Source organism: Ammospiza nelsoni, chromosome 10 (genome assembly GCF_027579445.1).
Source record: "Ammospiza nelsoni isolate bAmmNel1 chromosome 10, bAmmNel1.pri, whole genome shotgun sequence".
Taxonomy (NCBI): domain Eukaryota; kingdom Metazoa; phylum Chordata; class Aves; order Passeriformes; family Passerellidae; genus Ammospiza; species Ammospiza nelsoni.
In genome coordinates, this window is record NC_080642.1 from 1,897,162 (window position 1) to 1,920,467 (window position 23,306).

The following is a 23,306-nucleotide window of genomic DNA, read 5'->3' on the forward strand; positions in this document are numbered from 1 at the left end:
TTATTCCTATTTCCTATTATTCCTTTCTTTCCTGAAAATAAAAATTCCCACCTGGAACAGCTGACTTGTGGATTAATTTTTGTCCATTTAATATTGTAAATATTTTTCTATTTGCTATCCGAAAATCAGATGAAAAGATAATTTTCTACTCCAAAATTCAGGATAATTCTAATATATATATAATATATAAATATGGATACAACACCCAAAATCAGTGATCAGTATTCCCAGAGGCAATTCCCAAATTATTTGTTTGTATCCCCCATTCCCCCACAAAAGAATCAACGGCATCACCTCAAAATGCAAATTTTGGGAAAAAAGGCATCGCCCAAAGCGGCTCCGGTGGTGCCACCCTGTGGATATTCTGGAATATTTCACATTCCCGTGTTTTGGTGAAATCACCGTGACAGGAACTGCTGGGAAGCAGAGGAAGAGAATTTCCCTGTTAAAAACTCACCCCAAAGCCCCAAATCCACCAAAAAAGGGAAAATGCGGGAGCAGCACCAGCTCAAGGGAATTTTCTGGATTTATGAGGAAGTGCCCAAAAGGCATTTTTTGGCATTAAATATGGAGTTTTGGGGTTATTTTTGCAAAACAATTTGTTCCATTTTCTATGAACGTCCCTCACAAAGGTGTTCGAGGGTGAAATTATGATTTACTGGTTAGAATTTTCCTTAGAACGTTGCAACTTCCGAAAAAAGGGTTTAATTTCCCTCCTCCATGGATTCCCTATGTTTTCCATGAAAACAGCCCTGATTTATTCAGTGAATATACAGAAGTAATGAAGGAAAACTGAAATAAAATTGTTAAAATTTTTTTTAACATTTACAACAAAAAAACTCCACGCTTCCAACCTGCAACACACAAACATTTAACAGGTAAAAACCCCAACCCAGAGCCTTTAAAAGTCACTTTCTTCACATAATCTCTGTGTTTCATGCTGAAAAACGTGAATACTCCATAAAGAAACAGGCAGGGCAGCAGAGTTGCAAGTTTTAATGTTTATTTCCCCAAGACAGCCTAGCCTGCACTCTACTTGGATAAATTCACAAGCTAGTTTTCCGCTGCTTCTAGTTTTAAACTTTTAACCATGTTTCTGATGACAAGGAATGCTGCAAAAATACTCTAGTCCAACAAAGAGTTATGATCACAAAATAATCTTTATCCATTCTACAGTGTTTCAGAATTACCAGCTGATTTGAAAACACAAGGTAGATATAGATGCTAATGGTGGCTAACCTGGGATGGTTTCTTATAGCAAACTGTTGTTCATGCAACACTTGTGCTCAAAGGGGAAGGCACAGCATTTCCTACAATGAGCCACCTTATCAAGAGTTCAGTTTGTACAAATTTGTAACATCACCTTGAATTTAGTGTGCACGACCTCAAAACTGAGGCATTCCTCCAATTATAAAAACACTTGCATCCTTTTTGTGCAAGTCTTAAAAATACAAAGTTTTTTTTTTTTTTTCTCTCTAAAGTGGCTCAAAATAGATTGTTCATGGCTGCCTACATCTAGGATAAAAAGAGTCTAAAACAATTGGATTAGGCATATTAAAGGTGTTCAAACCATGACTTGATTTGTACATCTATTCACACCTCTTTTTTTCGCTCTTTATTCAGCAGTACATATGCACCAAATTTCATTTTTAGACGTTTCCATATCATTTTCATAGAAAACAAAGTTTGAAAACAAGTAACATTGAAACACAGCACGGTATCCTACCACAACAGAAACATTTTGGTTACAGGACTCAACGAAATCTAAAAATGAACTATGCTGGAGATTACCACATGCAAAGGTCTCGTGTTATCTTTGAAAATGAAAAGGATGAGGTTTTATTACCACATTTTTACTGCTTTCTACTATTATGGCAACTTGTGTACTGCAACACAGTCTAGTTTGAAGGGAAATGGATGATTTTTTTTTGTTTGTTTTTTTCCATGCAAAAATCTACAAATTAGTTTTGATGATATGGAAAAGCTTTTCATAACATCAAACATTCATCTGGTGCAAATGCACAGGGAAGCCTTCCTGAAATTCTGACTTTACAAACAACTAAGAAGCCGTAACAGGAAAAAGAAATTGAAAAGAACTGAAAGTAAAAAAAAAAAAAGAAGAAGAGGGGAAAAAAATTAAAATAAAACAAAAAAAAAAGAGGAAAACACAGGCTGCAGGAGTAAACCAGAGTCTGCTGCTAAACCGGTCTTGGTGTGTCCAGTGTAAGTCAACACTTGTGAACTCATTGGATGATTTTAGGTTTCTCAGCCCCTGGAGGCGACTCAAGCTCGCACCACGCTCACAGACAATCACAGGCACGCCTCTCTCGCTCGCTGCCCTGCCCGGGGCAGAGCTGCAGACACGCACTGCACTGCACCAGAGCTGCAGACACCCACTGCACTGCACCAGAGCTGCAGACACGCACTGCACTGCACCAGAGCTGCAGACACCCACTGCACTGCACCAGAGCTGCAGACACCCACTGCACTGCAGCAGAGCTGCAGACACCCACTGCACTGCAGCAGAGCTGCAGACACCCACTGCACTGCAGCAGAGCTGCAGACACCCACTGCACTGCAGCAGAGCTGCAGACACCCACTGCACTGCAGCAGAGCTGCAGACACCCACTGCATGCACTGCACTGCACGCTGCCATCACTCACACGGCTGCAGAGCAAGGCCTGCGCTCTCCCTGCCCTGCCCACGGCGCTGATGCTGACGAGGCTGATGATGAGAGTCCTGCGGCCCCCGGCTCGGGAGGGCGGTGTTCCTCCTCAGGCACTGCAGAGCTGGGACCTGGAGCCCTTTTCTTTGAACAATCTAAAGAAGCATTCAGTGTGAAGTTTGTCATTACATTTTGCCACTCATTCTCACTCGCACCCACTCGCCATCTTGACTTCATTTGGGCTTTTCTGTGATTCCAAATGAAATCTTCGCGTTTACTTTCCCGATTTAATGCAGCAGCGGATCCCATGAGCCAAGATTGATGGATCAAACCTTTTTTTTTTTTTTATTCAGTGCTGCATTGTACCTAAACTTCCAAAATACCACTCTAAAACTGGAACCCTTCTGCTGGTACATTGGCAGATGAATTGAAACCAAATGTTCCGCCTTGGATCGCTTCTGGAACAAGGCTTGGATCTTCATCAATCTGGAACGCAATGGGGACACCGTGAGCAGGGACCCAACAGAGCCCCACACAGGAGCTGGACAATCCCAGAAGCAGCTCTCTCCCCAGAAGCAGCTCTCTCCCCACCTCCCTGCACCCAGCCCTGCCATCCCTCCCCCGGTTTAGTGAGAGTACCAAAATGTGGTGATTTAAACCCAAATGTTTAGTTTGGATTGGTCAGGGAGTGCTACATGGCACCCCAAACCCTCCCGTTGACACCATTTTCTCCCCTGGAAAACCTTCTGGCAGTCTCAGAAACAATCTCAGTCCTCAGGAGAAGACCGGCACCACTAAACCAAGGAAGCCCTAAGCCCAAACCGACATGGGATTAAATTCCAAGTCCAGCTGTAAATGCCAAAGTTGAGCTGCTAAACAAGACTTGGATCTCACTGCTCACATCAAAGTGAAATGCAGCACGAAAAACCTTCCAAGTGCAAACAGCCATGAATGCAGCTGAACCTGACCATTTGTGCAGTGATCAGGGCAGCAGGAAACCCTCCCTGCACGGCCCAGACTGCAATGAACTTCCTGATGGAAATGCACAAAACCAGCCCTGCCTTTGATTTATGTTCATGTCTGAAACAGAACAAAGCTCCTGATCAGCACATCCCACCTCCAGAATTCCCCAAATATCCCAACTCTGTTTCTGGAGCAGCAGCCTCAGGCCTGGAGCCAGCAGGGAGCTCATCACCAGGGCAGGGTCAGGCTGGGAGTTCAGGGACTGTTCACAGCCTGGGTTTAATCCCTGCAGATGAGCCTTAAATGAGGCACCAGATCTGCTTTAGCTGCCTCACAGCAGCAATGGCAGGAGGTGCAGGGGTCACACCAGGGCTCAGAGTCTCCCTGGCCCAGCCCTGGGGCTGCTGCCCTTCCCTGCAGCACATCTGGAACTGCAAACCACGAGCACACTGCAGGAGCTGCACACTCACATCATCTGAGGAGAAGAACTGGTCAATGATCTCATAAGCCAGTTTGTAGATGTCTTCATTTTCATGGTTTTGTAGCTGTTCAATTTTCTCCAGGCCTGCAACCAACACACAAGAAATCTCAGAACAGCAAATTCAGGGCAGACAACTTCCAACAAAGCAATTAAAAAATACATTGGGAATAGAGTTATGAATGATCTGGTTATGAATACAATGCTGTTGAACCCACCTGGCCTATTTATATTTTATACATATTAACACAGAAGTTCAGTACACAGATTTGGTATTTTAAGGATTATTCTACTCCATGTTAACAAATCCCACAGTTTTTCACCTGTGCCCAAATTTAATATCACTGTTCTTTCATCCCTGAAAAGTTTCAGTCAATTAAACCACAAAGAATATGGAGAAAGTCTCAAAACCATGAGGAAATTAAAGTTACTACATTTTCACAACCACTGTATGTAGAATTATTTGTTCTAAGTTCACCTGGACATGACTTGTGCATGATTAAGGTAAGCACATCATCCCTACATTGACTAATTTAGTTTCTGTTAATTAGACTAATTTGTCTGATATGCAGCCTGTTACAAAATTAGCACCTCATGAACTTTACTGCCATTACCCTGCTCCTCCACATTTTATTTGATCATGCACTTAGGAGAAGCTGTGGATATTCACCTGATAGGCATGAGAAAGGTACTTTAAACCAGGTTTGTTTAAAATATCTGTGCCAACAATAAACCCAGCACCGGCAGGATGCCAAAGCAGCAATCCCTGGAAAAGTTATGAAACCTCTGCTCCTCCTACCTCCACACTCTTCTATAAGGTTGGCTATGGTTTCTGCTTCCTCTTCAGCCATTTTTAATATATTACTTAGTCCATCCAGAACCACCTGCACAACTTGTGCATCTTTTACTGTCAGCAAATTGCAAAAGGGAGGAATTACATTTTGTTGAATCAAGTAAGCCACCTGAGGGGGGGAAAGGCAAGAGTTACAGCAGGAACGTGGCAGCAGCACAGGCAAACCCAGATTGTCAATGTCACCCACCCAGCCCAGAGCTCCTGCAGTGGCCACCCCAGGAACCCCTTTTGGGGAACTTTGGGTATTAAACTACAAATAGATTGGAGATTTACAGCACCTCAGGAGCAAATACTGTGAATTTGTCAGTGTCAGATAAGGAGCTTCAACTTCCCCTCTAAAGAGTGACAGCACCACCCCAACCCTGCCACAAATCTCTGACTCTGGGCTTACAAGGGACTTGTGTATCCCCTACTCAGGGGTTACTGTCCTTTTAATGATCACATCCTTGTGGGGTGGGGAAAAAGGTAAAAAAGAAATGTGGAATGCTCGAGAATCCCATCAGAGCCTGACTGAAATCACTCATCCCAAAAGAGCTTCCAACAAACCCCAGGGATGCTCCTGACCTCAGGTCACCCCAACACAAGGGGAGGTCACTCCTAAATCCCATGGGGAGAAGGGAAAGTACTGAACAGAGAAGGAACAGAGACACCCCCAACCCCAGCACCTCCCAAGGCAGGAAATGTTTCCCCAAAGCTGCACTCACCTGGTCTTTTCTCCCACTGATTGTTAAGTTGCTTATTGCCCAAGCAGCTTCTTTCTGAGTCCCAAAATCCCCCTGCGAGCACAAGCAGAGACAGAACAGTCATCCCAGGGTCCGTGTCAGGCAGGATTCCCACAAATCTGCATTTGTTACAGTCCCCAGTGCAAGGAGTCACTGTAGCAGCTCAGTGTGAGGTAACAAATAAATCCTGTCCTGTTTGAGTCTGTGTGTGTCCATCCCTCCCTACACCCGGGGTGGGAAAGGGAAGGGGCAAGGGAAGGGGCAAGGGAAGGGAAAAGGGAAGGGGAAAGGGAAGGGGAAAGGGAAGGGGAAAGGGAAGGGGCAAGGGAAGGGGAAAGGGAAGGGGCAAGGGAAGGGGCAAGGGAAGGGGAAAGGGAAGGGGAAAGGGAAGGGGAAAGGGAAGGGGAAAGGGAAGGGGAAAGGGAAGGGGAAAGGGAAGGGGAAAGGGAAGGGGAAAGGGAAGGGGAAAGGGAAGGGGAAAGGGAAGGGGAAAGGGAAGGGGCAAGGGAAGGGGAAAGGGAAGGGAAAAGGGAAGGGAAAAGGGAAGGGGAAAGGGAAGGGGAAAGGGAAGGGGAAAGGGAAGGGGAAAGGGAAGGGGAAAGGGAAGGGGAAAGGGAAGGGGAAAGGGAAGGGGAAAGGGAAGGGGAAAGGGAAGGGGAAAGGGAAGGGAAGGTTAGGTTGTTTACAGCAAGGCAAGCAGGAGCTGCAGCCCTGCACTCTGCCAGCCCTTATCAGCAGCTGCCACATCTGCAGGGCCAGCTGAGCCCATGGCAGCTCTGATAAAGCCCTGCAGGCTGCAGCTGGGGCTGCTGCAGCACCTCAGGGCTGAGGTGACATGGAAAAGTCTCCAACCTTTCCTCACAGATCAATAAACTGGCAGTTAACAGAGCTATCTGTGACCAGCTCTGGGTTATTTGTCTTCTCCCTTAAAGAATTCCCACATGCTTTTGCTGCTCCCTCCTTCTGCCACAGCAGACCCTTGGCAGCACAGAGTGGTTTGGGAAATCACTTTTTAAAAGACACCGAGAGCTGGAAAGGAAAGCAGGATTTGAAGCCCAGCACCAATGCTTGGGATCTGACCTTATCTAGAAGATGGATTATCATTGGAACAAGGTTTGCATCTATTACTGCCTGAACTTGCTGCTGGTTTCCTGCAGTGATGTTGGATAGGAACCACACTGCTTCCTGCAAAATAAAACACCAGCAATTAACTCACAGAAAGATTGCACATCATTTATGTGCACTGCAACTGGCCAGCCTTGAACACAAGCAAGCACTCCCTCAGCTTGACTGTGCAGAGCTGAAATCTTGCTGAGACAAACCAGAGGCACAATCTCACCTCAGGAGGCTCCACCAGACTCCTCAGCCTTTCACTGTTACCAGCTTCAACCAAATACTTCAAATTAAAAGGAGAAATTATTGGAGACAGAAAATGCCAAATGAGCACTTCTGATTGCTTCCAGCACTGCCAATGAGCAGGTTTCAGGATTCCTGACAGAATTACAGGATTCCTGACAGAATCCTTACTCCAGACATGACAGTTCTTTACCTCCTTCCTAATGGCTCTCCTTAGCTTCAGGAAAATGCAGCACTATCAATTCAACACCTGATTTTTAACAATACTCTGCAGTTTATGCTCATTGTGTCCACAAGGCCAGGACTCTCCTGCCAGGCAAAGAACAGATCTGTTCCCCAGCAGCCCCTCCCTCACCTCCCTCTCAGAGTGGGAATCCAAACTTTAATCAACAAGTAACAGTTTTAAATACAATTTTAAGTATATTCAAAGTACCAACCATTTACAATCCCACAGCTGATAGATTTCCCCCTTCCTAGCACTCCTCCACCATTCAATTCCCTTCTCAGCCTCCCTGAATGAGAACTTTTTAGCTGAGAATTTCAAAAGAGGCTTCAGCAGTGTGCATCCCTGACTCTCTGAGATCAGAGCACAGGATCACTGGTGACCCTGGAGACATCTGGGCTGCCTGGGCTCTCCTGGTGGGCTTTTTTGGGGCTTTAATCACAGGCAGTGTTGCAGAGGGGCCCCTGAGGTGCCCAACACGCCTCAGATGCACTCCTGGCTCAGCACTGCCATCAGTGCCCCCAGGAGAGCCCCCACACAGCACACACAGCCCCCACCCCTCTCACACACACCCCATGCACACACACCCCACTGTCTCTGTGTCATCACCTCTCAGAGTCAGGGCAATCCATCAGGGTGACATTTCATGTACTGACAACTCCTACACCAGTCAACAGCCAGGTTGGTGATGGCAAGCTTTGATTTCCTACAAACACTGACATTCCTGTCCTTCCCTATGGATATTCATTCAATTCCTTCCCTATGGATATTCATTCAACTCCTTCCCTATGGATATTCATTCAATTCCTTCCCTATGGATATTCATTTCCAGAAAACAAATCAGTATTTGCTGAAATTTGCCACGAACTGGTGGAAGGAGGTGATTATTCACATCTTTATGACACTACACAACGTGGAGCCCCAGCTCAGGCAAATATAAAAGTTCTCCATCAGGTAAAGTCCCTGGTGTTGCTCACCTTATTAATTTTTTCTTTGGGATGTGTCAGAAGTGCTGGGAAATGTGAGAGAGCTTCACAGTTGAGAACCACCTGTGTCTGCTCGTCGGTGCCAGTGACGATGTTCCCCACAGCCCTCAGTGCAGCAGTCTGAAACACAACCAGAACATTTCCTCTCAAAACAAGCTCTTCAGCAAATGTAAAGGTTTTATGCAAATGCTGCAGCACACAGGAAAATAATATTTATTCTACTTCAATGTGAGTTACAGAAAGGAAGGATTTTGTGCAGCAGCACATTTTGGGGTCACCTGCTCTGTGTGACCCAAACTCACCTGGACTTTGACTTCCTGGTGGCTGAGGAGAGGAACCAGGTGAGGGACAATGCCAGAGTCTATCACCATCTGGATCTGCTCGTTGCCAGCATCCGTGAGATAGGAGAGGGCCCAGACTGTGTCTACCAATATCTGACAGGAGACAACAGCACACACTGATCCAAATCATGGGCATTTATACACTGAATTAATCTGAATTGATATCACACACACTGACCCAAATCATGGGCATTTATACACTGAATTAATCTGAATTGATATCACACACACTGATCCAAATCATGGGCATTTATACACTGAATTAATCTGAACTGATATCACACACACTGATCCAAATCATGGGCATTTATACACTGAATTAATATCACACACACTGATCCAAATCATGGGCATTTATACACTGAATTAATCTGAATTGATATCACACACACTGATCCAAATCATGGGCATCTATACACTGAATTAATCTAAATTGATATCACACACACTGATCCAAATCATGGGCATTTATACACTGAATTAATCTGAATTGATATCACACACACTGATCCAAATCATGGACATTATACACTGACAATTAATCTGAATTAATATCTGTGTGCATGCACATGCAGAAAAGCCAGTTTAAGCAGCAGGAAATGTGAATATTTCAACTGACAGCTGTTAAAAATATTCAGTGAGTGTTGTTTCAGCTGGCAGCTCTTAACTGGCTCACCAATACAGGAATTTCCAAAATTCTAATAAACTTAATTTCACCTCCTCAGAGACAAGAAATTAAATTACGTAATTACTATAGGAATCGCAAAGTTATTACAGACTTTTTTTTGCAGAGCACTGTTGCCATTAACTCAGCTACAATTTCTTTTGGAAGCAAAGAATTAATCTTAAATTCTGATTTATGTTCAGACAAAAAGCTGACTCATTCCATAATTTCAATGAAGTTTTGCTCATTTACTTTACTTTTAAAGAACAATTTCATATTTAACACCTCAGAAGTCACAGTTAACCCTGACATTTGACATGTGCAGCAGACACTGGTTTTTATTTCATTCACACTGATTTTCATTACAAATTAAAGTGCCAGGCAAAAAAAACTTCTGTATTTCCCTGTGAATGAATGCTCACAGGAATAAAAATAGAAAGCAGTTTCAGTCATAAGGGCAGGGAAAGTACATGCAAATAAACACTTGCAAAGACAGAAACACTAGGGGGAAAAAAAAAAAATCACTATTTAAAAATAACATCAGCATTTTAAAAGAAGCAGTTAATAGATATCCACAGCAGCTCGTCCTAATCAAACGGAACATCATAATTTTAATTTTATTTAACATTTCAGCTCAAAAAGCAGAGCAGAAGCTGCAGTGGCCGTAAGGGGTCACTCACATTTACATCGGTGTGGTGAATGAGGACGCAGAGCGCTGGCAGGATCTGAGGGGGAGACAAACACCTGGGGGTTACTGTGGAGCCAGCGAAGCCCCAAAGCCCACCCGGCCCTGCAGCCCCCCTGCAGCACCTCCTGGATGGTCTCCATGGGTGGAGGGGGGTCCTTGTGGCGGCACAGGTTCACCATCACCCAGGTGACGTTCCTGAGGAAGGTGATGGGGATGGAGGGGCTGATGAAGGACAGCAGGGGCTTCACCACTCCAAGGCTAATGACGTAATCTCTACACTGGGGTCCGTCACCTGCGGGACACGAGCAGGGGGTTGGAACACAAAACATCCCAGCACTCACTGATTTTAACAGCAAACATCCCAGCACTCCCTGATTTTAACAGCAAACATCCCAGCACTCACTGATTTTAACAGCAAACATCCCAGCACTCACTGATTTTAACAGCAAACACCCCAGCACTCACTGATTTTAACAGCAAACACCCCAGCACTCACTGATTTTAACAGCAAACACCCCAGCACTCACTGATTTTAACAGCAAACACCCCAGCACTCACTGATTCTAACAGCAAACACCCCAGCACTTACAGATTTTATCAGAAAACACCCCATTGTATACAGATTTTATCAGAAAATATCCCAGCATTTACAGATTTTTCCCATCATCCGTCCCATCATTTACAGATTTCTGTTCTGTTAAAATTTACAGATTTTACTAGAAAACATCCCAGCATTTATAGACTGTTTACATCATTTACACCCCACTGTTTACAGATTTCTATTCTATTAAAATTTAGAGATTTTACCAGAAAACATTCCAGCATTTACAGATTTTAACAGCAAACATCATCCCACTGCTTACAGATTTCTATTCCATTAAAATTTAGAGATTTTACCAGAAAGTATCCCAGCATTTAGACTATCAGAAAACATCCCAGCATTTACAGACTTTACCAGAAAGCATCCCAGCACTTACAGGTTTTATCAGCAAATATCTATCCCATTGTTTACAGATTTCTGTTGTTAAAATTTAGAGATTTTAGCAGAAAGCATCCCAGCATTTACAGATTTTAACAGAAAACATCCCATTGCTTACATATTTTAACAGCAAACATTATCCCATTGTTTACAGATTTCTATTCTGTTAAAATGTACAGATTTTATCAGAAAACATCCATCCCATCATTTAGAGATTTTACCAGAAAACATTCTATCATCTACAAATTTTAACAAAAACCATCCATCCCAGCATTTACAGATTTTACTGGAAAACATCCCAGCATTTACAGATTTTACCAGAAAACATCCCATGATTTACAGATTTATGGTGCTGGGTAAGGGAAAGGGGTGGCAGACAACACCAGACCACCAAGAACTGTGAGAGCCCAAAATATTCCTGAAAATTCCTTGACAAAATTTCCAAATAATAAAAACTACCCCCAGAAGTTAATGATGGCAAGAGTAATAATAATAATCATAATAAAAAACATCCCCAGAAGTTGGTGGTGGCAGGAGTAACAATAATAATAATTAAAAAAAAACCAAAAAACATCCCCAGAAGTTGGTGGTGGCAGGAGTAACAATAATCAATAAAACATCCCCAGAAGTTGTTGGTAGCAGGAATAATAATAATGATAATAAACACCCCCAGAAGTTGACGGTGGCAGGAATAATAACAACAAATAACAAATAATAATAATAATAATAATAATAATAATAATATAAATAAATAATAAAGAAATAGCCCCAGAGGGTGGTGGTGGCAGGAGGAAGACCCACCTATGATATTCCCTAAAGCCCACACTGCTTGCTCACAAACATTTTGATGAGGTGAATGCAGCAGTCTCAGGAAAAGCGGCACAGCATCTGAAAGGTACAAAAATACCCCAGGGAAATGGTTCAAAATGCATCTCTAAAAAGCAAAAACTCTCCCATGAGACTTTATTTTCCTGTTCAGAACTGGTCAAAGCCTCACTGATTTCCCAGGTGATGCTAAAATGAAACACTGCAATGGTTCCTCCTCTGCTGCACATCCTTACAGAGCCTGCACCTGAGAATATTAAACCCCTGACATTTCATTGCTTTGCAAGTCTCAAGTTTACTGAAGCTTGTAGGATCCAAATTTAGCTCCATTTATTGAATTCAGAAATTCTCTGCTAAGTGATGCAGCAGCCCCAAGTGCAAAGGAACAACAGAGACCAAACCCCAATGAAGCAACTGGAGAATAAGCAGGAATGGAGTGGGAATTCAGGAGAGGGAATGTGGGAAGAGGGCAGGAAAGAAATCCACATTTACATAATTAATTCTGTTTTATTCTCCCCCAGCACTGAGGTGCTTGCTTACATAACAGCCCAGTCTGTAAGGAACCCATTTATTTCACAAATTTCAAGAGAAATTTGGAATTTTTAGTTAGATTTTTTTCTTCCTGTAAATCATGTGTTTACTAGAGAAACAACTAACCAGCAGGATTGTTATTTCCTGCAAATGAAGGTATTTCCAGTGTCTGAATGCAAGAAGAAAAAAACATCTCCAGCAAGCAGATTAATAGACTCTTATGGAAAAATTACAGAAAATAATTTTAAATTGAAATAAATAATTTAATATATCAGAGCTATTAAACTGACTAACAGGGTGCAATACAGACCTACAGAAACCACTGTAAAAGTGCTCAATCCACTGATAAATTAGATCTAAAGTGTTCTAGGTCAGGGGTGGGATAGATTATTTATTAATTAGATTTCCCAAAGAAAACTCAGGTTGCAACTGGGAAAGGAAGAGGATGGAGAAAAAGATAAAAGTATTACCAAGTTACATCCTGTAAGAGTGAAAATCAAATTATATTGAAATTCACAGACTCTTAACCAAGTTGGCAAAAATAGAAGCAACTGATATTGCAGCCAACATAATTTTTTGTGTATTTTTTCCTTAAATTTTAGTAAGAACTCATTTCACTGTATCTTTGATTCTTCAAGAAGCTCTGGTTTGTTCATTCAATTAAAACTCCTGCTCACTTAGCTCTGATTTAGCAACAGAAGCTCTGCTTCAGGATGTGTGTGGAGTCCAGAACAAAGTTTGCTTTGCCTGGTAGCTCAGACTCCAACTACAATTCCTTCCCAGGTTTCAGATGCCCCAAAATAGGAAGGACAGGTTTTGTAATTCAACTTAATTTTGGAAGAGTTCAGGCAACCTCTGATCTGTGAATATTCTTCCCTCTTCACAACAGGGAGCTTTTCAGAGGGGTTGTTTGGTTTATTCCAGGTTTTTTGGTGATTTTCTTTTTTCAAGTTTGAAAACTGGAGGCCAGCAGGTACCAACTCTGCTTACAGAGTTGTTATTTAAGATTAAGATATTTTGAGTTTCCAGCTGTTGCTCACCATTAGGAAACCCAAGTGGGTTTAAACCCTGAGGAAATGAAGGCAAAACCAGGTGTGTGAGGTGAACAGCTGGCACAGCTCCTTCAGGGCACTGACAGCCTGATCCCAACCTGATCCCAGCCAAACCCCAGCTGTGGATGGCAGCAGCTCCCCCTGCAGCACTCACTGGATTGCACTACAGCCTGGGTTTGCTCCGAGGTTCCAGAGGCAATGTTTGTCAGGGCCCACGCAGCTTCAAACTGTAAGGAAGGACTGCAGACAGAGAACAAGCACAGGTGTCAGCACTCAGAGCTGGCACAGCAGCTGAACAGCAGGAGCTGGTGAATATTTTGAGTTCTGGCAGCACTCACTTGTCATCTCTTTCAAGACAGTGCACTAGGATAGGTAATATTCCTGATTTTATGAGGTCGTCGATGGGTGGGTTGCGGTCACTGGACAGCAGCTTCCTGCAGGAAAATGGACAAAAATCCAAATTACTGACAGATCCTGCCTGGAAAGGAGCAGGGAGTTGTTTAATCCGACTTTCCCCTCAAAAAGGGATCAGTGCTGCCACTGGAGCAGGTCAGTAAAGGCTCCCTGTGGCTGAGTTTGGGAATCCCCAATGGAGATGGAGTTTGGGAAATTCCAATGTTTGGCATCTCCAACAACCAAGCTGCTCCTGCTGGGCTGGGAATTCCTTCCCAAGGGTTTCCCTCCTCCTCCCACCCACCCACAGGATTTGTTCCCTCCTCTTTAATTGAAAATAACCCCCCAAAGTGAAATTATTGAGCCACTGGAAAAGCAAAGGCATTGCATCCATTGGCCATTTCATTCCATGCTTTCTCCCCTTTGGAAGTTTATCACCAGCCAGGAAAATAAAAGATAAGAGTTATTCTGCTCCAACTCCTACAAAACGAGACACTCAGCTCTGTCTGCACTTAAAGCCAAAGATTTGACAGTCCTTTAAAGTGTGTATTTTACTCATCAAGCTTGCACCAAAATAAATCCAGGTATTTACATGTAAATAAAATCCACAGTACTTACAAGGTCTGTGTATTCTGATTTCTTTAAAGTTCTATTTTCCTTTTAAAAATCACTTCATTAATACAATTTCAGTTAAGCTAAACCACATTTTCTGACATTAAGAGCACGACAAAATAAAATCAGGATATTTGAGTAAAGTGTATTCTTACCTTGCTGCCTGCACAGCACTTAACTGAATACCCTGGTTGTCACTTGAAGCATTCTAAAATAAGAGAAAATACATTTTTCACACATCTGTTCATCATGCCATGAAGAATATTCAAACAATGTCATAGTTTTTACCTGTACTATTGCCTCCAAAGAAGTGTTTTGCTAGAAAACAGAGACAAGAAGCAGTTAGAAATTCCAAATGTCTTTTAAGGATGCAAAAAGAAGAAATTATTGCAAGTTAATTCTTACCACTCTGAAGTCCCCATCAATATCAGAATCCTCACAGATATCTTCGTGGGGAACATTCCTCCTCTTTAGGAGATGCTCATCTCTTTTGTTCTTAAAGAGAAAAATGATTGAATACCTTTAAAACTTGGATTTAGGGGGTGTGGGGTGTTCTGTTTCAAACAACCATTAATACCCCAGCACTGACACTTAAATTTTCCAAAAACAGTTGGAGAGGACTGCCCAGAGAAGCACATTTTGGGAATTCTTCCTAAAAAAATCCTGCATCCAACTTGTGCTGGAAGTCTGATGTGCACATGTCCATCAACATTCCATTTTGTTTGTTATTTGTCATAATTTCTATCAGGACACAGCAATTCCCAGAGGTTTTCTGTTCAGCTCAGAAGAAAAATAATTCCAGTTGTGATTCCTTTTTCCCAACAATTCCAGTTTTGGCTTCACACTCTTCCACACTTAATTGTAAGGAAATTATTTTCTGCCTGCAGATGAGCAGCAACAGCTGATTTTCAAAGGAAAAACCAAATCTTTAAAAACCTCTAGAAGTGCAAGGAGTCCCTTAATTAGCTTACAAATAAACTCCTGGTTTGCAGGACGAAAGTTGTGGAACTCCCAGAACTCCAGAACTTTTGAGTCTTTAGTGAAAACTCTCACACTTTATCAGAGTAACAACAAAGTCAAATCCCACTTGGTGAGAAAAATTTTATAAAATAAAAGAATAAAAACTCTGGGTCATCTCACCTTTCTCAACTCCACGACAACTTCATTTCTTTGTCTTCTCATAGTCTGGAAAGCATAAAGATAAAAATAATTATAATCTGAATTTAGATCAATTTAAAATGTTCTTGTACAAGTATTCCAGTTCAACACAGGGTTTAATTTTCATTATAAAAGTAGAGATCCTACAGGAAATGGAAATAACTACAATATTTCTGTAATTTCATACTAAAACATTCTCCTAAGTCTTCATGTTGAGGAAAAAAGGAATTAGGAATAAAACCACATTTTTCAAAGTGCAAAATGGAAAGGAGTTGTGCACAAAACAGCACCAAAAGCATTAAAAGGACCATGGCAATCTAGCAGTAAAATAACTTTATAAAGAAGCTCAAATTAAGAGAGCTGCAAGCAAAGCTGAGTTCCAGAGCCATTATTTATAAATTAGAACCTTTGACATTCTAAGAGCAGTATTTTTGTCATTTTCTCTACAGCTGCCATTGACAGTGCTCAGGGTAAAACAACAATTGTAAAATTGTAAATATACACAAATTGGTTTATTGCTGCTTGTGCTGCTGCAGTGAAAGCAGAAACAAATCAGTCTGGAGTGATTTTATTTGAACACTTTGAACTCTACAGTGAATGAGGACAGCAAAATTCCAAACAATTCCATTTTTATTGTGACAAGCCCAGGGAAAGCTGGACAGAAGGAAAGGGAACCTCCTGAACAGCAAGGAGATGTGAAGATAAGCATTAAAACCTCACTTTCAAAGCGTTTTTCTTCATTATTCCTATCAAAAAGAAGGTGCAGTTCATCAAAACAAATTTCAGCTGAGCATGACACTGCAGCTCCCCAGAGAAAGAGGGTAAGGAGAGGAAAAAGGGGCAAAGCAGGGATGGTTCCTGCTGCTCTGGGGGCTGAGGGGAAAATCCAACCTGCCCCAGGGACAGCTCCTGCTCTGGAAAAGGCAAAGGGCCAGGGCAGCTGCAGCAACCTGGAGAGCCAGGACAGAGGAGATGAGGCTTCTTTCTTGTTGCAATATTTGTTTTGGTCCCACTCAATTCTCTGTGTCGGCAGCAGCTCTGCTGGGAGCAGCAGGGTCTGGGAGAGCCACTCCCCTCCCAAAATCAGCATTCCCACCCAAAACAGAGATTGATTTGCTGCCCTGTGCTTTGGGAAGGTGTTAGAGCCCTGGGAGATCCTCAGGGCTGGGGTGATATCCCCCAGGACAATGGATGCAGCTCTGAGGGGCACAGGGAAGGCAGGAATCACCCCAGGGATGTCTCTGAGGGCACAGGGAAGGCAGGAATCACCCCAGGGATGTCTGAGGGGCACAGGGAAGGCAGGAATCACCCCAGGGATGTCTCTGAGGGGCACAGGGAAGGCAGGAATCACCCCAGGGATGTCTCTGAGGGCACAGGGAAGGCAGGAATCACCCCAGGGATGTCTGAGGGGCACAGGGAAGGCAGGAATCACCCCAGGGATGTCTGAGGGGCACAGGGAAGGCAGGAATCACCCCAGGGATGTCTCTGAGGGCACAGGGAAGGCAGGAATCGCCCCAGGGATGTCTCTGAGCTCCAGGAGAAGCTGAGCCCCTGCTGGATCCCACCCAGCCCTTCCAGGCTTTGCTGCAGCTTCCACCTGCCTCAGGTACTCCAGGCTCCCAAATGCTCTGGGGAGTTTCTCCAAACTCCACAGATTTGGCACATCCAAGATAAAATAATGGGAGGAAAGGCTCTGATAATCAGATTGCAGAATTGTACCACACCCCTGATGATCTCACAGGGCTTTAACACCTTCCCAAAGGACCAGCAAAATCAACATTCCCACCCAAAAGCTGCCTGGGAGAGGGATGGCTCTTCCCAGACCCCAGGGGTGACACTGCTGCTCACAGCAAAGCTGGTGGTGACACAGAGAGAATTGAGTGGGACCAGAACAAATATTACAATAAAAAATCATCAGATGTGTCATTTAGAAAAGTCTGTAATACTTAGAAAAGTCTGTATCATTTAGAAAAGTCTTTAAGTAAAAATTCCTGTCTGCAGGTGACCAGACTTTGGAGGATCCTCTGGTGGGACAAGAAGGATGTTCTCCCTTGCTGAATTCCTGCCTGCACACCTTGGGATCACAAAAGCCTTCACATGAAAGAGAAGCCAGCAGCGGAGTCACCCTGAAGCACAATTTCCCAAAGGCTGGCTGCACCAGAATCACTCTGTGTGTACACAGAGCCTTGAGAGAACAGTTACAGGTCAGCCTGGCACTGCTCATCCTCTGAGGAGGAGGAAGAGGAACAAATGGGAACTGAGATCAGCTGTGCCACGGGATTCCCCAGTGCCACCAGCCCAGCTGGAGATGGGAGAGTCTGGAGAAAGGAAAATGCCCAGCAGAGCCCAGCTGGATTTGTGCAGCTCTTGGGGAGCAGCTCAGAGCAGAGATGAGGGATGAGGGATGGGGGTGTCCTGGCACCCCCAGGGGAGTGGGGAGCGATTCCTCTGCTCTGGGAGAGATCTGAGCTCTGTGAACCAGCTCCCACACCACAGGAAACCACTGTGACCAGAAAGGGCTTCACAGCCAGCTCAGAGAGGCCTGGCAAGGGCTCCAGCTGAGAACATGGCCCACTCTGTGAGGAATTCACGTGGCTCTCCCAGGCTCTGGATCCTGTTTGTCATTTGTACATCAAAAATCAAATGATCCGATCTATTTCTGTCACCCTGCCATGGCCACCCCTCCATCCTCCTTTTTTCAATTATATTTAGCTTCAGATTTCTCATAAGGGCTATTTCTGACCATTAGTCATGACTGAGCCCTTCAGCTTATCATTAAAATCTCCTGGTAGTGATGCCTGCAGCATCCTGGGACATTCTGGGGGCTTTCAAGGAGCTGGGATGCAACAACTCTTCCTAAACACACCTGGGATGGGGCCCTGGAATGGGGACCCCGGAATGGGAACCAGGAATGGGACCCTGCAATGGGGACCTGGAATGGGGACCCCGGAATGGGAACCAGGAATGGGACCCTGCAATGGGGACCTTGGAATGGGATCCAGGAATGGGACCCCGGAATGGGACCCCGGAATGGGAACCCGGAATGGGGACCCTGCAATGGGGACCCTGCAATGGGGACCAGGAATGGGGACCAGGAATGGGGACCCTGCAATGGGATCCCCTCCCTGAAGGGAGATCCGGAGCCCAGCCTGTGCTCCCTCCTGCCTGGGCTGGTTTTTTGCTGTTATAAAATGTTCCACTCAATTTCCACACTTGCAGCACAGGAGTAACTGTAGAACTTTGGCTGCTGCTCTCAGCCCAGGGAATGGTTTCCAAGGGCACATTGTTTCTGCTGGGGAACTGCAAAGTCAACAGTTATTGTAAATAAAAAATGAGCTGCTTGTGCCATCCTTCCTTCCTTCCCAGGAAGTTGCAACCAGCACCAGTGTGGTCTGGGACTCCAAATAAAAACAAAACACACCCCACAGGGAACAGAAACCAGACTGTTTTTCCTCAGTTACAGCCAGTGATTCAGGCCCTCCTCCATCCATTACCCCCTCCTAGACAAATCCTATCTCAATTCAAAGTGCAGCAATGAAATCTGCTCCAGAGACCACTGATAAAAATGCTCTGGGATCATAAAGCCAAGCCAAGATACCCCCAGAGGTCACATCTCAGCAGCTTCAGAATGGAAACGGGAGTCTGAGCCCCAGATAAAAAATAAAAATCAATATGACATTCCATGTGCCACCAGGCCCATTCTTCCTGGAGAAGCTGTGCATGGCAGGGAAAATGCCTCAAACAAATATCTCAGGATCATCTGGAAGTGACAAGATGGATGAGCTTCACCACAGAACTCCAAGTCAGCTTAAAGGAGCCTATTTTTATCCCACTGAGTGAAATTCCTGCTCTCCTTCAGTTCTTCCATATTTAATCCCAAGCAGACTATTTTGTGTGGGATACAGAAGTGGTTGAAAAGCTTCAAAGCACCTGCAATATTCAAAATATCTCCCACCACCACCTTTCCCTCACTCCCCTGGAGCTTCCTTGGTGTTCTCAAAAAATATTGGGATTTTTGAAGTCCAGTGAATGATGTTGGCAACTCTTAAAATCCTGACATTACTGATCTTCAGGCAATGGCTGCTCCAAAATTAGTTTTGAAGTGCTCTGCATCACAGAATTATCATCATCATTTCCCTTCATGCATCTCTCAACTGCAGAGCAGAAATCTCTTTTTAACACCTCTCCTGTGTTCAAGCAATCCTTCATCTCCCGCCCAGCAACACAGGTGAGGCAGGGCAGGAAAGATTCAGCAGATTCCTCCAAGATTTCCACAGAAATAAAATGCAGGAAATATTTTTTATTTCATTTAAAAAAAAAACCCTCTAAATGTCAGTCAGATTGCAATGCTGCAGCAGGCAACAAACACCAAGAGAAAGTGAAATGTTCAATCAGCAGGTGAAAGAAAATGAAGCAAATGAAACACCCCAAAACTCTGCAAACCTTCCCAAATCAAGACCCCTAAATGCAGGGCTAAAAAGGCATTATTTTTAAATTTGTCCATAAAACTCTAGCACAGCCACAATGATCAATTTGGATTTATCTGGGCTCTGTTCAGTTAAGATCTGGTATTTAATTCCAAGATTTGTGGTATCACCATTAAAAACAAAGGCTGGATGGGTGTCAGCACAGCCATCCCCACAATAACCAGTAAAAACCAGCTCAACCCTTCTCATCCAGGGGGAAAAAAAACCCAAACAAAACCTGTTCCTCACTGAAGATGAAAAAAGTCACCTTACCCTGCTCCCTAATGGATCAGTATTTGCATAATTTAATATCAGAGTCCAGATAAGCCCTAATTCCAGTCAGGCTTTGGGCTTGGAGGTTAAAAACCGTGGCCACTTCTGCAGTTTGTAAGGCTCCTCTTTGTGCTGGATCAATTCTATTTTCCCCCCACAGCTGTAAAACCTTGAAGACCCTACAAAAATGCAGCAAGCCCTGACCAGAAATCCTCAATTCCCCCCAGAGATGCCTCAGCTCCAAATGACTGCTCTGCCTCCATTACAAACTTTACTACTCCGTGTATTCCTTTGGGCAGGACAAGGATTTCCTGGAGACTGCTGCTCCCAGAGAATCCCTCAATCCCCAGTGTCACAGCAACCTGTCACCCCAAACACATGGCAGCAATGATTCACAATGTGCCCCTGCAGGAAATGTTTGCCCAAGATTTCAGCACATGAAGGAATTTTGTCAAATATCTTATGGAAAACAGGTGCCTGTGTTGGGGGTTGTTTTCTTTTTTCCCCTCTTTTTTTCCAGGCCAGAATTTGTGGTTTTTAGAAGCATGTTGGGGGAAAGAAATTAAATATCCAAAAAGGTGAATAAATGTTTGGTACTTTAGGGGATAAAATGTAGGGAAATCACTGATTTTGGTCAGAAATACAAGAACTTCCTGTGGATATGTAAAACCTGGAAGGCAAGGACAGTGTGACAGGAACTGGAACTGTCAATGGGCTGATGTGAGCACATGGAATTAAGAGATAACATTTTTAGGAAGTTTGCAATTCACAGCATGGCAACCTCTCACAACCTCTAGAAATCTCTCCATTTGGGACTCCCCAAAATCAGGGTGATTTCTCATTTCTCTAGGGGTAAACTGTCATGGAAAATTTTTAAAAAACGATGGCTTTGTAAAAACAACCCAGGGCCAACGAGAATTTCGGCGCAGATAAAAAGGGGGAGGAGTGAAGGAGATAAAGATCAAATGCTGGCTTCCTCTGCCAAACAAATACACAATTTGAGCCCAAGCAGCCCTGCAAGGTGGATTTTGGGGGCTGCCTGGGCAGCCTGATGGGCAGGGTGATGTGTAAGCAGCTCCTGAGCAGCAGGGACAGCCAGGAGCCTGAGCTATTGTATGAAAAATAGCCCTGCACCGTGGTTATTTTAGGGAGCAGGCATGTGCTCCAGGATTTGCTGGATAAATGTCACTCTCTAAAATTTAACACGGCCCAGCAGTGGGTTTGGGCTGTGGAGAAAGGCATTTCAGTGCTGCAGCAAATAAAAAAAAATGATTGAAGAGCTTCTGACACACTCCCACGTGGTGTTACCTGCGTGTCCATCTTGAACCTTCCCTGCTTCAGCCTTTTCCCCCAAAATGCTGCACCAAAACCCCTGAATTCCAGCCTGTGTCTACTCAGAAATCCCATTTTTCACTGTGTGCAGTCCTAAAGGTGCCTTCCTACAACTGCCTATTCAGTGGTAACAAAATTGATGTAAAAATTAATTAGTATCTAAGGCAAGGGGTTACCTCACAACCCTGCCAGCGAACAGAGTAATTAATTACTCCCACTCCCAATATTTTTGCCAAAAGTTTGGACATACCTGAGTAATAAACTGTTTTATCAATCTACCTGGACAGGTTAAAAAGCCAGGTGTTACAGACTCCTGGGAAACTTGGCTGATGTTTAAATTAATACAGGGAAGACAAAGGAGTTTTTACTTTTGAAACATTGTAATGCCTTCAAATATAAGACTGGAATATTATGGAAAACACAAGGAACACTTTGAGGCCAGTAAAAAGCAGCCATGAGAACACCAAAATTCTTGTCCAGAACCCTGAACAGACAATTTTAAGCTCCAAAGAGCACTCCTGGCTGAGTGTTTAAAGGTGAGGATTGATACCTAGTTTTAAAATTTGACCATTTCCTGAGGAAACCTCAAGTTAATTATGTATCCTGCTGTGTTTAGGAAGCACCTTCACAGCTCAAATTGAACCACCAAAAAGTTCAGGGGCTCTGTGCTACGAGCCAGAACGGCTTCTCAACTATCTGAGCAGAAAACAGAAATATGAAAAAATTAAAAAAAAAAAAAAAAAAAGAGAGAGAGAAAAAGTGTTTATAAAAAAATTAATAATCTTGCTATGAAAGTTAGGGCGTTATTTATTTCATGAGGTATCCTGGAGACGCGCAGTAGAACACCCAACCGGGCCCTAATCCTGACTCAGGCTTTTCGGGGCCGCTCGCAGAAATCGTTCCTGCAGCGATTCCGGCGAGCCCACGCCGCACCGGGGCCGCTGGGCCAGGGCCGGGCCGAGCCCCGGCGGGCGCCGCCACCCGGGAGGGGCCGCGGCCGCTGCCGGGCCCGAGGAGCCCCGGAGCGACCCGGGCGGGCCCGGCCGCTGCTCCCGGCCGGGAAGCCCCAGGCCCGGCCGCTGCCCCTCGCCGAGCGCCCCCAGGCCCGGCCGCTGCCCCTCGCCGAGCGCCCCCAGGCCCGGCCGCGCCCGGCCCGCAGCGCGGCCTCGGCGGCTCCTTCCTCCCTCCCGGCCCGGCCTGCCCTCCCTCCCCGCCCGGCAGCGCCGCTCCCGCCTCCCCGCGGCTCAGGGCGGGCCGGGCCCCGCCGCGCTCACCTCCAGGTCGCGGCCTTTGTTCTTGAAGTTCTTGAGGCGCTGGTTGTCCAGCTTCTCGTTGTCGGCCATGGCGGGGGCGGCCAGGGAGGAGCGCGGCCCCTCCGCCTCCGCCCGGGCCCGAGCGCGCCGGGGGCCCGGCGGGCCCGCTCTCGGCCTCGGCGAGCCGGGAAGGGCCGGGGCGAGGGGGCGCCGCTGCGGGGCCGGGTGTGGGGGCCCGGAGCGGGGCCGGGCGCGGTGCGGCGGGCGGGAGCGGGGCCCGGAGCGGGCGGTTCGGAGCGGGCCCGGGCCGGTCCCGGCGGCCCGAACGCGCCGGTGCCGCCGAGCGGGGGAAGGGACGGGGCGAGCGAGGCTGGGAGGGGGGAGCGGGGCCAGCCTCGCTCTGGGCGCCGCCGCCCATTGGCTGCGCCCCGCGCGCCCCGCGGCCAATGGCGGCGGGGAGGGAGAGGGCGGGAGCGGTGACGCAGCGCGGGCG

General features: G+C 45.2%; 1 protein-coding gene and 1 non-coding gene across 3 annotated transcripts; both read right to left on the reverse strand.

Moving 5' to 3' along the window:
- Nucleotides 1-986: 986 nt before the first annotated feature.
- KPNA4 (karyopherin subunit alpha 4) lies at nt 987-23,069 on the reverse strand. Of its 2 annotated transcripts, XM_059479566.1 has the most exons (18): nt 22,835-23,069; nt 15,472-15,516; nt 14,737-14,826; nt 14,620-14,649; nt 14,487-14,539; nt 13,665-13,760; nt 13,481-13,566; nt 11,720-11,806; nt 10,062-10,231; nt 9,932-9,976; nt 8,549-8,680; nt 8,238-8,366; nt 7,021-7,077; nt 6,762-6,866; nt 5,664-5,735; nt 4,906-5,068; nt 4,099-4,193; nt 987-3,151 (listed from the first exon to the last, which is right to left on the reverse strand). In XM_059479566.1, exons 1-18 carry the CDS (start codon nt 22,901-22,903, stop codon nt 3,053-3,055), a joined length of 1,623 nt encoding a protein of 540 aa, XP_059335549.1. In that variant the 5' UTR covers nt 22,904-23,069; the 3' UTR covers nt 987-3,052. The 2 variants fall into 2 exon arrangements, with proteins under 2 accessions (XP_059335549.1, XP_059335550.1); XM_059479567.1 differs by lacking the exon at nt 7,021-7,077 and having other exon boundaries at nt 22,835-23,068.
- LOC132077903 (small Cajal body-specific RNA 7) lies at nt 7,615-7,874 on the reverse strand. Its single transcript, XR_009419164.1, has one exon. It is a non-coding gene; the product is annotated as a small Cajal body-specific RNA 7 (non-coding RNA).
- Nucleotides 23,070-23,306: the final 237 nt, after the last annotated feature.